This window comes from Bombina bombina, chromosome 1 (assembly GCF_027579735.1).
Source record: "Bombina bombina isolate aBomBom1 chromosome 1, aBomBom1.pri, whole genome shotgun sequence".
NCBI lineage: Eukaryota > Metazoa > Chordata > Amphibia > Anura > Bombinatoridae > Bombina > Bombina bombina.
In genome coordinates, this window is record NC_069499.1 from 1,065,733,229 (window position 1) to 1,065,750,742 (window position 17,514).

The 17,514-nt window shown below is 34.6% G+C and overlaps 1 protein-coding gene across 4 annotated transcripts in view; it reads right to left on the minus strand.

Annotated features, from left to right (window-relative positions):
• The window catches only part of EYA2 (EYA transcriptional coactivator and phosphatase 2), a 245,391-nt gene that overhangs the window by 15,522 nt on the left and 212,355 nt on the right, over positions 1–17,514 (minus strand). For all 4 annotated transcript variants that reach the window (XM_053691592.1, XM_053691435.1, XM_053691514.1 and 1 more), the window contains 4 exons: positions 7,983–8,041; positions 3,622–3,782; positions 1,551–1,665; positions 1,284–1,405 (listed from right to left, as the gene is read on the minus strand). In XM_053691592.1, the coding sequence (XP_053547567.1) occupies positions 1,284–1,405; positions 1,551–1,665; positions 3,622–3,782; positions 7,983–8,041 (457 nt within the window). The remainder of the gene's footprint in view (positions 1–1,283; positions 1,406–1,550; positions 1,666–3,621; positions 3,783–7,982; positions 8,042–17,514) is intronic.

The following is a 17,514-nucleotide window of genomic DNA, read 5'->3' on the forward strand; positions in this document are numbered from 1 at the left end:
GTAGACATAACTTTTATTTCCCCATAGGAATCAATGGGGCTGCGTTAGGAGTTTTATGCTGCTTTTTTGCAGGTTTTTTTTCAGCCGGCTATCCCCCATTGATTCCTATGGGGAAATCGTGCATGAGCATGTTTTACCAGCTCACCGCTAACGTAAGCAGCGCTGGTATTGAGGTGAGATGTGGAGTAAAATTTTGCTCTACGCTCACTTTTTTGCGGCTAACGCCGGGTTTGTAAAAACCCGTAATACCAGTGCTGTCTGCAAGTGAGCGGTAAGCATAAACTGCACCCCTCCTAACGCAAAACTCGTAATCTAGGCGAAACTGTTTTATTAGCTTAGAATTTGGCTTTGAACTTATAAAAATTGTTTATCACCATTCAACAGTGACTGCTTCACAATATTATCATCTGCAGAAATGCTGTGTATCCTACTGCAGCTTTATGGTTTGTCAAAGATGACAGCAAGAACAATCAGCCTATTTATGACAAGAACACTTATGCTGCTTGCTTATAGGGCCACAGACTTTGTCAATAGTGAAGGCGCATAGTTTCCTTAATTAAAGGGTTTTATTCACAGGGCACCCGAACAAAATTTAAATGGACAGTAAATTCTGTCATGCATATGACAAATCACTATTTAAAGAGGCACTAAGTGCCTTGTAATTACAAGAAATTTCTATTACATTGCTATAGGATAACATTCCGTCAAGTGTAAACATTTTCAGAACAAATCAACACCTTATTTTCTGCAATTGTTTTCAACCACCTCTTGTCATATTTGGAAGAACCAATCTGGAATTGTAACTTAAATAAACAATGATAGCCACAGTTATTATGTTAGCAAAAACTTCACTATTTGCAGTTCCTTTTCTGATTATTAATTAGAAACAGTTGTGTAGCAGGGTTAGGTTTGTGAAGCCTTCAATGTGCACTTCCAGTTTTCAGAATCTGAAAACCAAAATTTTTCAGAGTTAAATGGCTTAAGAAGGGGGCAAAATAAATAATGAAAGAATACTGTAAAGATTTAAGGCAAATAATTAAACATGTTATATTAAAATATCAAGGTGTTTAATGACTTTAAACATCTTAGAAATACATTTAGCAAGAAAAAAAGTATGAAAGTTGTTTGTTTTAATACTAAAGCTAAAAGGAACTGCAAGTCATAAAACTGGGCACATAAATGTTTATTTAATTATCCATTGCTTTGTAAGATCATGTCTGATATTGATTTGTAATATACATTTATTTTACATTTAAAATGTAAAAAAAAAGGTATGTGCTCACCTGTCTTTGTTGCACTATAGATGTTTTCAATTGGAAAGACTGTACCAAGACCATACAGCAGGACTTTAGCAATCGCAGGGATGAGCTGAGTTGTGGTGACAAGCACATTTACACAGTTCGGTCTAGCAGGAAAGAGGAATTTCCCATAAACCAATAGCAGTATTTACATGAGATAATCATGTAGCATGTTTGAAGATCAAATATTATAGTTAATAACTATTCATGTATTATAAATGTTTGCAAATTAGCAGCCTCTGTATGTCTTACCTAGAATGTATTAAATTCAAAGCCTTGAGTGCATGTGTGAGCCACAGATCAGTCAAAGCTTCCATTTCTGCTCGTAGCTGTAGCCATGTTTCTCTCTTTGGGGCTCCTATTAAACCTATTTTGGCAGAATAAAAAAAAAGTTTAAACATTAACATAGCTTCATACTTGCATGAAAATTAACATACATCTATTTCAGGTTACTAAAAGAATGCCACTTAGTAATCCAGACCTAGTAAAGTGGTACCACCCTGTAGGTTTACCCTGTGGGGTGACTATGGGTTTTGAGTTTTATGTATAAAAAGAGAAAAACTGGATAGCTGTAAAGAGAATCTACAAAGATTTACCACTGGCCTTGGGGTAGCAGCGCATCCACCTATACAAGAGTAGATTTCATGAATGCTCAAAACTTCGCTGAACATACAGCACCAGTAACATCATGTGTAGTTATTTAAATTTGCTGCTTTTACGCCTCTTTAAAATAAACTGTGACCAATGAACAATAACTGTTAAAATGGACATCCAAGGATAAACTGAACTGACTGTAAAGTCAAAATGACCCATTACAAACATTCCACTGCTAAGAATTCAGTATGTGTGGGAAGAAACGTTTAGAGTTCTGCTAAGTTATTAGGCTAAAAAACTGGCGTAGCAAACCATTCTTATATTTTAATTGAAGAGACTAATGCATGTTTAGCACATTAGTACTGTAAAGGAATTGTAATGTGTTTTATTTGCTTATTTCCAAAATGCATACATAAAAATATTTTTGCAGATAATTTATACTTTGTGAGTGTTTGTATATATGGTAAAGATATTCCCCTTTTTCAAACTAAATTACAACTCATGAAAAGCTGTTAAACTTCATAATAAATTCACTAAATGGAGTTTCTGGCATTTAAACATAGGCTTGTCGTAACTTGTGTATTAAACCCAACTAAACTCTACAAGTGTTTGCAAAGTATGTGGACTGGAAAAACATGGAACTAATTATGAATACAATTAAAATGTACATATTTATTGAGCAACAAAAGGAACGTTTTTCTTTTAAGCCTTGGCAAGTATGTTATACTGCTGGCAGCAGCAATTACAGACAATAAAACTTGGTGGATAGCTCACTGGTATAAAGAATGTTAATGTGTCACCACGCTCTGAGCTTTTAATTTTACAAGTTGAAAACTGCACTTTAATGTTAATGGCTTAAAAAATGAAAGAGGGGATTTAATGAGGGAACAAGTATGTTGTGCTGGGAGCGATGCTAATAGAAATAAAATTAGGAATGTAATTACCAACAGAATTAGTGACCACATTTATCACATTAGTTAAATGCAAGGCATTTAACCATGGTTGATAGAGAGTGCTGAGACACACATTGTAGCAAGCCAAGGGGTTAATTTATTTATAAAGGACCAGATTACAAGTGGAGTGCTAAATATCATTTTCATGAAAGCGATTTTTGTGCACGACTGTGTAATACAAGCGCACGCTAATGTGCGCTGGTATTAGAAATTCACAGCAATGTTACACTTGTAATCTAGCCCACAATGTTTTACCAGGAAAATAATAAATTGAGATTTTTCTTGTTTTCAAGTATGTCCTAGAAATTGCCAGCAATACATTACTTATTGCACAAATAGATAAGTTAATAGATAAGGCAAAAAAAAATATATTTAAAAACCCAGGTTGCTATTAAAGGGGTGTTTAACTCTTTTATTAACCATAATAAAGTGCAGAAATTATCCTGTTCGCTAGAAACCCCCCCTCCTTCCTACCTCCAATCATACTACATGGCATTGTGAGTGTTTGGTGTGCTATGAAAATCTAATAATCGTTTGGTGAAACCAGAAATCAGTTAATGTAATGACCCAACATATAACATAAAGCAATAGTTTTTTTTACTTTAACTTTAACACTTAAATATATTGTCTGACATTGCTGCATCCATCTATCTATCTATCTATCTATCTATCTATCTATCTATCTATCTATCTATCTATCTATCTATCTATCTGTGCACATAACTGCTTCACAAACCACAGCACAAGATGCAACAGCCACGTTTGTAGATACTCACCTCCTACATTGTTTTTGTAGGTGTTATACATCTCCTTCACTCTCCTGTAGCGGAACGCTAATTTCCTCATCCAGTCGACTCCCCCATGGACTCCTGATCCCAGACAGAGATTTGCGCCGGCAGCTGAACTGTGGAAGCCATCTGCAGAGAAGTTATATGTGCTGTGGGGGAAGAAAAAAAAAATATTGCAATTAAAATCCAATAAAAAGGTGTGTTACTAAAAGCAAATGCATCCACTCAAATCTCAACATACACTGTGCACCCCATATTTTAAACACCCTGAAATGAGAAGCATGTGCTGCTTTTTATTTTATTAGAATTCAATGGATCATTCATTTTATCATACAGAATGTTGCTATAACACAGGCTTTCCTCATGACCCAGTAATGGGCATATTGTTAGGATTATCTTGACTGAGAACAGAATAGATCATTACAATTTCAGAGCAGCTGATTATATCAGATGTAATGAAAATCTGGCCTGTTAGTTGGTATTTAGGACAGGAATTGGGAAATCCTGATGTAATAAACAAAACAAATATTCACTGCATAATAATCCAAATCTGTAATATACATGGATAATAGATCTAGATAGACATACAGGAAAGTGATAGCATTGATATATTTACGTGGAGACATATGGAGAGATGAGTGGGTACATAGATAGACATATAGATAGATAGACAGAAACATTTCTTCAGTGACAGAAATACTTAAAATGATAAGTGTTGTGTTCTAAAGTTTGAGTAAGGTAACCTAGTCTCACCATTTAGCCCCAATAACAACACACATAAAATTCAGATATTGGGGTAGATTTATTAAATGTCAGAAGGACATGATCTGCTGTAGCAGATAATGCCCACCGACATCGCTAAATGCCAAGCATTTCACTAGAACATTTGCAGCCAATCGGCCGCTAGCAGGGGGTGTCAATCATCCTGATCATATCTGATCAGAATGATTGCTCTCCGTCACCTCAGAGGTGGCGGTTGAGTTAAGGAGCAGCGGTCTTAGACTGCTGCTAGGCTCACGCGGAAACAGCTGCATCCGCAGCTTAAGAAATCAGCATGGCAGGTATTTTTAGGGTTTAGGTTAAAGTTGAAAATAAAGATTAAATATAGAATTAAATATGCTATCATGGTCAAACATCTTATAAGTGTATTGGAATCTAATTTAAAAAAAAATCACTTAAAATCAGTCCACTGTCCTAGCAACTTTAGTTTCTGATTTATGCTGCATATTATGCAAAGGTTTGCTAAAAAACATGGTCGGTATGTTGTTTTTTTCCAAAAAAGGTGGCAACCCTACATGTGGGGGCCCAGACCCAGGTAGTAAAAATGCTACAGAGAGCACTTAAATAATAATGTGAACATATTAATAAACAGTAATTTTAAAAAAAACACTACATAGGATTATACACATTATTTAGGATCCAGGACCTAGAAGTGTCACTTTGAACTATGCAACTATCTGTCTGAATGTTTTTTAAAAGGCTCTACCCCTTTAAGGAAAGAAATTAAGTGATGTCTATAACAGAACATCCATAACATATGAACTAGTTAGGAATACACTAAAGGATTTTCACCATCTGAGAAAGCAATTATTTGGTTGCTGGAAAATGTTTGGATCACCAAGAAGCCAATTGTGATGTAAAAGTTTCAGATAATCTGGCACTTCTGAGGAATTCATGACAAATATAATAAGAGTGGTGCCAAAAAAGGCAGAATTCTGAAAAGAAATCTCTCCTGCTATTGTTTTCTTTGTACAAACCAGATTGCATTTGGGGAGTAGAGGTTAGCGGATGCTCCATAACAGGCTTTAGAAATCATTATTTCCCATTTTATTTCCTGGATGGAAATTGTGTTGAAAAATGGATATAGTCAGAATCAATAAGTTGTGTTTTTTTGTAGGAAAAGGCAAACTGCATCTAATTGAAATGTGTGATAGATTTAAAATGTGCGAGACTGAGAACTTTAGCGCTGTTGACAAGAGCTCTCATACGCTGTAGTTCCACCTAGGAACGCAACAGATCGCTATACTGTAGCTGAACAATGTGCATGCTATACAAGCAAATAACAGCAAAATGTACAACTCACAAAACAATGTACAATAGGCAAAGCAAAAAAAGCCGCAAATCAATCAACAAATATAAGAAAAACACTTGAAAGAATTTCATTTAATTAAGCACAGATATATAAATATATATATGGGCCTATTTACATAAATATAACTGGAATAAAACTATTTGTCTCTGAATGTATTATTCAATGACACTGCAGAAGCTACCTGTGCTAGTGATAGTTAGCTGCAATTCAGAAGAGGAAAACAGAAACATCAGGAAATTTGTATTAATATAATAAACAGTGCAAGCTCTCTTCATGGACTCTCTGATCTATAAAAACTAGTATAAGTACTAAAAATGCAACTTTATTCCATCCTAATAGTATACGTATGTTTCCAGCATTATGCATATATTTGTCGATAACTAGTTTAATTAGTTCATCATCTTTTTAGAAAATGCTTAAAGGGACAGTCTAGTCTAAATTAAACTTTCATGATTGTAATTTTATCACCAATTTTGCTTTGTTCTCTTGGTATTTTTAGTTGAAAGCTAAATCTAGTAGGTTAATATGCTAATTTCTTAGACCTTGAAGGCCGCCTCTTATCTGAATGTTGACAGTTTTCACCGCTAGAGGGTGTTAGTTCATGTGTTTCATATAGATAACACTGTGCTCAAGCACGTGGAGTTACCTAGAGTCAGTACTGATTGGCTAAAATGCAAGTCTGCCAAAAGAACTGAAATAAGGGGGCAGTCTGCAGAGGCTTGGATACAAGATAATCACAGAGGTAAAAAGTATATTAATATTGCTCTGTTGGTTATGCAAAACTGGGAAAAAGGGATTATCTATTTTTTAAAACAATAAAAATTCTGGTGTAGACTGTCCCTTTAACAAGATTAAATTGACCTTTCATTCACCTCCCTCTTATTTTGGTGGCACCATCTTGGAAGGAGAGTTGCTGCACATGTGCAAACACATCATCACTGGAATGTAGTGAAGGTTACATTTCAACATGGTGGCACCCACAACAGGAGGGGATTAAAGGGACACTAAACCCAATTTTTTTTTCTTTTGTGATTCAGATAGAGCATGCAATTTTAAGCAACTTTCTAATTTACTCCTATTATCAATTTTTCTTCGTTCTCTTGCTATCTTTATTTGAAAAAGAAGGCACCTAAGATAAGGAGCCAGCCAATTTTTAGTTCAGTACACTGGCCGGCATCTAAACTTACATTCTTGCTTTTAAAAAAAAGATACCAAGAGAATAAAGAAAATTTGATTATAGGAGTAAATTAAAAAGTTGCTTAAAATTGCATGCTCTATCTGAATCACGAAAGAAAACATTTGGGTTCAGTGTCCCTTTAAGGAATAACCTCAATAATAGGCTTATATAATGGATTTAGTGTTTTCTGTCATTTAGGGCCAGATTACAAGAAAAGCGCAAAATATTGCTTTTGCAAGGGCGATATTTGCGCTACATTTTGTAATACCAGCATACGCAAACGTGCACTAGTATTACAAGTTAGGTGCAATGCTGACGTGACCTCATGTTCGCATTGCATGGAAGCATTGCGCTTCCTCATGCAGTGAAGGGGTAAGTCGCACAGCAATGTGGGCAGCAAATATAAATGTATATGAATATATACATATATATTTATGTGTTAATGTGTGTATATATACATATTAACACAAATATATAAGTATATAAGCATATACATATATATTACTGGGAACACACAGTTCCCATAGACGGCAATGTAAAGGCACTTTTCAGTGCTGTTTTTTTTCTAACACCCCACACCCGCCAACTTTAACACTTAAAAACTGATTTGTGCAGTTTATCTTATTAAACAAACGCTACAGTTTATTTTAATAAAAACCTACAATATGCTTTATTTTGGGGGCAATTTTTTGGAGCGCAAATTGCTTTCTCAAGCTCACGGTAGCAATAACCAGCCACTTGTAATGGCTGGTTATTTATCACGCGGCCATAAATGGCAAACTTGCACGTTTACTGGCACGCAATAAATTATCGCTCCACTTGTAATCTCTAGCACTTAATGTGTACTTGGTGTACCAGACTACACCTGCACAAGCATAAAAAAATATTATTTTTTTCTCTCACAGACATCAATTTTAAAAACTGTCCTTTAGATGCCACCAAAAAAACAAAAAGTTTACTGCCCATTAAAATTAGAATCACTAAAGCCCTCATAGATTCCCAGTTTACAGATTAACTCATTAACAGAGTAATGTATAGTTGTATACATTTGTAAAATTATAATTTTATAATATATCTCACCTTAAATCTTGTCCGTTATCATCCGAAGAAACATCATCTATATGTATCTGGTCACATTCCTTAAAAAAATTCAAATAAAGAATTAGTGAAGAATTAAATATAGCACTATAATAGTATCTCTCTTAAACCAATATTCATAAGCTAATTTTATTATTATCCAAATGCTGACAGCTAAAAGTGTATTTAGCCTGTGAGACTCCAGGAGCTGCAATAACGCAACCATTTATGTAGGACATGGTCTATTAGCCAATCAGGAGCAGCCTATGCATGTAAAGACCAATCACAGAATATATCCTGCTTAGGACTGGCACTGAAACATTCATTAAATGGGAACTTGTAGTGCAAGAACGACATGCTCTAATTCATTACAACGTAATTTTGCAGAACGTAATGTGCTACTCTGTGAGTTTAATAATCCTAGCAAAGGGATAAATGCAGAGAACTGCTGCTCCTATCCAGTGAGCCAATCAACAGCGGCAGACACATGACTCAGCCAATTACCAGATCTGCTCAGTTTGGGAGGTGCAATGCTTGAGATTTTATATTTAACCATTTTCAGGGGTTAAACATAAAGACATTCTCTAACATGCAGTTTTTGCTCTCCTATGTCCTTTTAATAAAAACAAAATGTCCTTGAAATAGATGTAACTTATTTCATACAAGAAATATTTGAACATGTTTAACTGCTGACCTCTCATGTGCAACTTTCTCGTTATGATTAAGAATATCAAGTTTATGTTTGCAGGGTTAGTCTACATTAAACAGAGTATACTTCTACATTTGTCTGGAAATGTGCTTCATACATGTTGTCAAATGAGCCCCGAATGACAGAAACATCTCCTGCTCTGGAGACCTAACGGCTTAGGCAGGATTATAGGTACGAGGTATCTGTGGCTGCCTTTAGCTACAGGAGAAAATGAATGACACGGACCTACTGAAAACAAGAGACGGATAACAGATAATTTAACGGTTCTTTAAGTTGAATCTAACATCTTTATTTATTCTTTGCTATTACTTGGACATAATATAAAAAGATCATCGAACTACATGTCACGTCTGAAAACGATAAAATTAGGAGCAGTTGTTAACGGTAAACTATTGAAACCATGGCAGAATAATATTGTTACAGCCTATGCTTCATTGTTTTCTACATTATGTAAGGAGAAAGGCATCTGGATGTGGACAGGGGATCTGCTTTTCTCATTTTCGATTAAATTGTTGAGCTAACATGCGACAACAGTAGCTATCACATTTCTGACTTAATAAAATGCCATGACACTCGGTGAGACGCTACCTCATAACCCACGACCAGCACTATCAGGTTACCTAGCAAAACATAGTGTTAGATGCAGTAGGCCACAAGGACAGACTCATTTTTTATGCTCACATACATCGTTTCTAGGCCTATGGGAGCACGGAAGGTCACAATGCACTTCTTTTAAAACACAATAAAACTCAAAAGAGACTGATTTGTATCTATTTACGTAGATAACATAGACCCCATTGGTTTAGACAGTGTTTAATGGGACAGTTAACACCTTGAGATTGTAATATAAAAGCTTTAGTTATAAGTAGTAAAACACCTTTGCGATATACTCTATTTCATTCACACAATCATGTAGTTTTACTATGAAAATTGTATGTATCTGCTCCTGAGAATTTGTAAGTGCTCACTGCAGACTCCTCAAGGATAATCCTGCTACAGTTCTGTTCCTAATTGGTCTCAGCAGGAGGGATCAGATAACTAACAGTAAAATGGTGATGTTTTTTGCTAGCATAATGGCTACCCTTGTCAACACCAAGCCTGGCCTGGCTCCTCAAATTAAAGGGACAGTATACTGTAAAACTTTTTTTCCCTTAATGTGTTTCCAATTACTTTTTTTTTTACCAGCTGCAGGGTATAAAATGTATGAACATTTGCTTGTTAAGGTTTATTTGTGTATATGAAATAGCTGATTTTGTGTTTTAAAGTCACAACCTAATATAATGGGTTGATCTTGTAGGTATAATCAGTTCTCATTACTTTATCACATTGTGTGATAAAGCGCAATTGAATTTAATGCTAGGATAGCGAGACCTCATGGCTCTGGTTAACTGTTACACAAATACAATTTGCACAATACACTTAAAAAATACATTAAAAGTACAGTTACACTCATAGTAACACTATCTAAAAACATACAAATAAAAGTTGTAAGGGTTTAAAGATATGAGGTCTCAGGTGTTAGAAAAAAAAGTTAGGCAAAGGGCTTTAAAAGAGATACATAGATAGATAGATGTCTAAATATATATATATATATATATGTGTGTGTGTATGCATGTATGTATATATATATATATATATATATATATATATATATATATATATGTGTGTGTGTGTGTGTGTGTGTACATATGTATTTATAAGTGTATATATGTAATTACAGACATATATGCACATATAAATACGTAAATACATTTGTATAAATATAAATACATATATATATATAAGTGCATTGGAGCAGTACAGTAGCTGAAAACATATAAAATCATATTTAATAAAGTGTTATACTGTGTATTTACTGTAATTATTTCACATTCCAATGTTCTTCACATAGGGGAATATGTTCTAAGTATTTTTAAATAGATATTCCTATATATATATATATATATATATATGTATATATCTATACCTATTTATAATTATATACTGTATATATATATATATATATATATATATATATTTTACCAAAAAAATATCAGATATATGTAGAAATATTTACTGAAGAATAAATAGAACATATTCTTCTATGTGAAGAACTTTGGAATGTGCAATATTCATATTTCATATCGGGTTATTGCACTTGGTTAAATGTGATCAGGTTAGTGCGAGTTTGCGCATGTTAGGATGGCACATGAGTGAAAACTTTTTACTTTCAACCCGGTATCCGACTCACATAAAAAAAATCTTTCTACCTGAGATAGCGCTGCACTCATAATCTAGCCCCAAATTGACTGACCGTGCAAGGATTGCAGACCTCATTAGCTTATTTCTCTATAATTACACAAAATCCTCTATCTTATCTCTCACTGTATACACAGTGAGACCAATGCTTAGAGAGAGCAATGGAAAATTGGCATTTTAGTATCTCTCTATTCTACCCCCAATTAAATGTAATTTCTTCTGCACCTTCTTGTTTACATAGCTTTTCTTAAACAAGTGCTTACGTACTGACATTTGGCTAGATTACAAGTTGGTGCTGACTGCAGCGCGCGTGCGGTATGTTTTTTTCTTTAGGCTCCCTCGAGGGTCTTCAGCCTTGCTAGCCTCACCAGTCATTTTGTTATTTAATACTATTTAATAACAAAAGGACCGCTGAGGCTAGTGAGGCTGAAGACCTTCGAGGAAGCCTAAAGAAAAAAACATACCGCACGCGCGCTGCAGTCAGCACGCAACTTGTAATCTTTCTCAGCTATTGTTAATAGAGGCAACAGTTTAAAATAAAGGTAAAGGAACCATTTGTTAACAATTTATTACACTACAGCAGGTAAAAAGAATCACTAAACACCTTTTGCTTCTTTGTGCTTGCCCCATGCTCCCTAGAGGCCAAAAGGAAAATACTGTAAATCAAAGGTTTTTGCAAAATGCCCCAAATTGCCTAAACCAGCTGCAAACTACAAAGCCATTTCACAGAGCAGTGCACAACCTCATTTACAGCTAAGTAGCCACAATTAAGGGAGATAAGATAAACATACTCACCAACGTTTAAAGTGCTTTGGCAAAACATTAATAATGATACAATTTGAAATGCATTTATAATATTTATGTTGAATTTAGTTATTTTGCAGTTTGTGTATTTAACTGCCATTAGGTACATTAATGTGGGTAATTCTGCTGTTCTTGCTGAGTTTGCAGAGGTCACACTAAATCACATCCACCTGAAGGTGGCGCCATAAACTAAAAAAATGTGCAACTACACTTTGTATTATACAATTTTCTAAGTGAATGATTTTGGCAATACTGAGGCACCTTCCTTAGAGCGATATTGAAGTTATATATATATATATATATATATACATAGTATATCAGCAATGAGACAAAGCAATGAGACAAAGCACTGTAAAACTTCTACATACAATATATATATATATATAAACTGTTGCATTGTTTAGTAAACCTTGCAAGGTTGTGCACATTTGGAACGGACGTTGGATACACCCATTGTTGTAGACAGTTAGGGTCATGTGTAAATGAGTTTCTGGCCTAAGCAATTACTATATAGCATGTAGCAAACAAACTACAGCATACTGAAAGGGACATGAATTTTTTTCTTTTTTTGCATCTAAAAGGATGTTTTAAACCGTTGCTTTAAAAGATGTCATGATACAAAACAAAAAAACGTACTGATTTTGACTGTTACTATGCACCATCAGAGCTGTAGGAAATGTCTTTATCAGACAGTAAGTAAACTATCCACAGATAAACATGATTCAGTTTCAAAATAAAAATAATCAGCTTTAACCTACCTATTTATGCACAATTATATTATAATAATACAAATACTACTAATATTCTACTAATAATATTAATACTACTACTACTAATAATAATAATAATGTTTAAATGGTTATTTTAAAGCACAACTTTAAAAAATACAAGCAGGAAAATTAATAATAAATGTACAGAGCATTTGTTTTTAATTTTGGGCTAGAGTACAAGTGGAGCGTCATTTAACGATCCCGCTTGAGCGTTTATTGCACTAGAAGTAAGCTTTTTGCGCTCAACGGGTTGTGCTCATATTATGAGTTGAAAGTAAACTGTTTTTTGTCTCGCATTAACCTGTCGAGTAAAATAAACTTTACTTAGAATATTGTGTGCGCGTTCATATATTCCCCCATAGAAGTCAATGGAGCAAAAAAGTGGAAAAAAAACCAACACCCTACTCTCGTGGAAATACATATATAAACACATATATATATATATATATATATATATATATATATATATATATATATATATATATATATATATATATATATATATACATACATATGCATGTATCTCTATGTTAAAGCCCTAAGCCTGACTTTTTTTTCCTAACACCTGAGACCTCATATCTTTGAGCCCTTATAACTTTTGTGTGCAATATTTTTTTTAAATATTTTTTTATTAGATAGTGTTATTATGAGTGTAACTGTACTTTGTAGTGTATTTTTTTATATGTTTTGTGAAATTTTTTTGTTTGGTGAAAAAGTTAACCAGAGCTCTAGGGACGCGGTAATCATTCTAGCGTAAATTGCATTTGTTTTCAACTTGTAATATGTGGGTAAATTCAACAAGCACAAACACCCGCGATATACCCCTTATCGCCCGCATGTAACTGTTAGCGCTCCACTCGTAATCTGGCCCTTTATGGGGAATTTTAATTTAATGTCTATTTTAAGTCTGTAAATTTTATTGGAATTCAAGCAACATATATGTTTATTAATTGAGCAGGATAAGTTAATATACTGTATGAAGCCTCCCGGTGCAGGCTTAGTGAATCTAGCACACTGTATACCTTTAAGACTAAATAACTGAGATTTCCTTGCACTTGTCACTCAAATAAAGTACAAAATTGCAGGGAATTGCTAAATAACAAGTTCTGAAAGTTCAAAGATAACCATCAGTCCGCATGACATATGGATACTCAAAGGGTTAGACACTGCCAAAGTGAAGTGTTATTCCTGCCAACTAGACTGATTTTTCGGAGACAATGATATTTTGGTAGCCAGTAATTAAAACTGCGTTCTTAGCTGGCTTTGGGCCCAGAATAAAGTTGTTTGGCCTGTTTCTGCAGGTAATTTGTACAATGAAGTAATAAGTACATTTACGTGGAAGCCCTGCTTTAAGGTTTAAAAATATTTTTTCTCAAGATAAAAATCAAAACGTATAGATAGATAGATCTATTTTTTTGCTTTTTTGTTTAACACTATAGGCACCTAGGAAGCAGAAGTAAAAAAAAACAAAATCATAAGTACCATAAATATGCTAAAAGCAAAGCTTTGAATTTCTTACACATAATTTGAATATATATAATACTGTATATGCAAGATTATTAGCTCCATGGTAGAGAGCCACCCTTCTTCTGTATCAGTTCCAATGTCAAGTCTCACTGTATTGTACTGTATACCATTGTGATCATGCATTCAGCTTCACAGAATATGGAGGAGTTTTAAATTCAATTGATTGAGCCTATACTTGAGTAAATCAAATGAAAAAAAAAAAAAAAAACGGTGACGTATAAACATGCAATTTTTCTGATTTACGTCTATTATCAAATTTTCGTTGTTCGCTTGGTATCTTTAATTGAAAATCAGGGTGGTAAACTCAAGAGCGTGCACATGTCTGGAACACTATATGGCAGCAGTTTTGTAAGAATTTTATCCATATGTAAGAGCACTAGGGGGCCGATTTATCATCGGTCTGTCCGACATGATCCGCTCAGCGCTGTCGGCATTTATCATTGCACAAGCAGTTCTTGTGAACAGCTTGTGCAATGCCGCCCCCTGCAGATTCGTGGCCAATCTAGCAGGGGGTGTCAATCATATAGGATCGGGCTAATTGCAGACCGCAGCCTCAGAACAGGCGCTGAATGATTTTGGCCGCTGCTTCATAACTGATTCTGGCGAGACTGAAGGCTCGAGCAGAAACAGGATCATCAAGCACTGTTTTCCAAAATGTAATGCACCAGACACTTACCTAGGTATCTCTGCAACAAAGAAAACCACGGGAACTAAGTCAATTTGATAAAAGAAGTAAATTGGAAGCCAATTGTATGCTCTGTCTGAAGCACAAAAGAACACTGTGGGTTTCATATCCCTTTGAAAATGTGATACAAATGATGTATTTACATTTAATACATAAACACAATGGAGCCGATTTACCAAATGGCGGGCAGACATGATTACTATCCATAGTTTATGTATATGTCTATATGACACTATGCTAAAATACTTTTTTTCTGCTAAGAATATAGTAATCTCTTTCTTATATAAAAAAACAAACTATTACTGTTTAATATAAACTAATTATTATCAGTCACTAATTCACTGCTAAAAGTACATATATAAATAAAAACATAACTTTCTATCTTTTCTGCCGCTCCTCTCGCCGCACAGCTTTGGAATTTCTGTTCTGTCATTTTCTCATTTAGATCCTAACTATCCTAAGAGGATAATTCAATAAAATGTGAAGCGGCTGTTCTGGTTGTTATTGAATTACCCCCCTGAGGAAATACTGTACATCCCATGATATTTAGACATATATCTTTTCATAGCTATTTGTTTGAAGAACGTTAAATCACTGAATGCTGTTTCTTCATTGCAATTAAATTATAGCGTAATATATGTAGCAAACACCAAAGTTACCAGAAGCCCAAACATAGCTGTTTACTAGCATAACTATGTTCTATGGTTAAATAAAGTTTTCTGCTAATCACTTGGGTGTGTAGCTCCTCGGATATTTATTTTACGGAGGTCTGTAAAACCAGTTTTTTTCTGCACCAAGAAACTTTGCTGAATATATAATTATTCTTTTTTGGAAATATGGCGTGCTGACCTGTTTGTATAATGATATATATAGCATGGAATAACCATTCTGTGCTACAAACTGTTACAGTAATCCTTTATGTTACAATATAAAATGACAGGCAGCTTGCAGGCCTCACAAATGCTGTCAAGCACATAGACACAATGTCAAACACACTAGCAGACGCACATACAGTTTCACATAACTACAATGGTACAAACAAACTAGCAGACACACATACAGTTTCACATAACTACAATGGTACAAACACACTAGCAGACGCACATACAGTTTCACATAACTACAATGGTACAAACAAACTAGCAGACACACATACAGTTTCACATAACTACAATGGTACAAGCACACTAGCAGACGCACATACAGTTTCACATAACTAAAATGGTACAAACACACTAGAAGACGCACATACAGTTTCACATAACTGCAATGGTACAAACACACTAGTAAACGCACATACAGTTTCACATAACTACATTGGTACAAACACACTAGCAGACGCACATACAGTTTCACATGACTACAATGGTACAAACACACTAGCAGATACACATAGTTTCACATACAGTAACTACAATGGTACAAACACACTAGCAGACGTACATACAGTTTCACATACCTACATTGGTACAAACACACTAGCAGACGCACATACAGTTTCACATAACTACATTGGTACAAACACACTAGCAGATACACATAGTTTCACATACAGTAACTACAATGGTACAAACACACTAGCAGACGTACATACAGTTTCACATAACTACATTGGTACAAACACACTAGCAGACGCACATACAGTTTCACATAACTACATTGGTAAAAACACACTAGCAGACACACATACAGTTTCACATAACTACATTGGTACAAACACACTAGCAGATACACATAGTTTCACATACAGTAACTACAATGTTACAAACAGACTAGCAGACACACATACAGTTTCACATACCTACAATGGTGCAAACACACTAGCAGGCGCACATACAGTTTCACATAACTACAATGGTACAAACACACATAGATCCAGAGATATATAATACAGTAGTACATAATGACAAAAGGTACAAACACAGACATATTCTGACAGAACAAGAAACAAATACACTTATAGGGAGGCACATGCAATGTAATTTACTGATAAAGGACCGTATACACAGACACTAAAAAATATTAAGTTACAATTAAAGACATTTCCAGAGATGTATAAAATATATCAATTAATGATAAATAAAATCTGTACACTGACAATGGCATTAAAACTATAAAAAATCTAACATGACCTTAAGACCTTAAAAAATAGACACCTCTCTCTCTCTCTCTCTCTCTCTCTCTGACTCTATATATATATTTGTACACAGACACACACACACACACTCACTCTATTTTTCTCATATTCACCCAAATATGACCAATATTCTGAGACATTTGTAAGTGTGAATTAGCTCGCTGGCTGATATTATATGTAATTGCTTTTACATCACATTTTTCCCTTGTTTTTGGTGATTTTATTAATTGGCCCTAGACCTCAGGTCTCTGGAAATCCAATTTCCAGAAGTTTAACAGCATCGGCCCACACATCTGTCTGTAAAGCTTCCCAGTAGTGTACAGGTACTTGGCACATGTAGATGTCTGCAGGGCAGATGTCTGGACAATATCTTTTTAAAAGATTTTGTCTTATAGTAACTCTTGCATTTATACAAAGGTTCGACAAGTGGAGGACACTGTATCATACCACATGAGGGAGCTCTTCCTTTCTATGTGTTAGCAGTCAAGTTCAAAATCTTTCCTAAATCCATGATTCCTTCCAGAATCGTCTTTGGCAGAAATGCTTACTGACTAAACTGACCTCAAAAAATTCCATAAAGTTCACAGGTCTAGCTGGTAATATATGGAATTATACGTTGGCAAGAAAGCTCCCGTCAAAGGCGCACAATTAAAAAACACACAAAA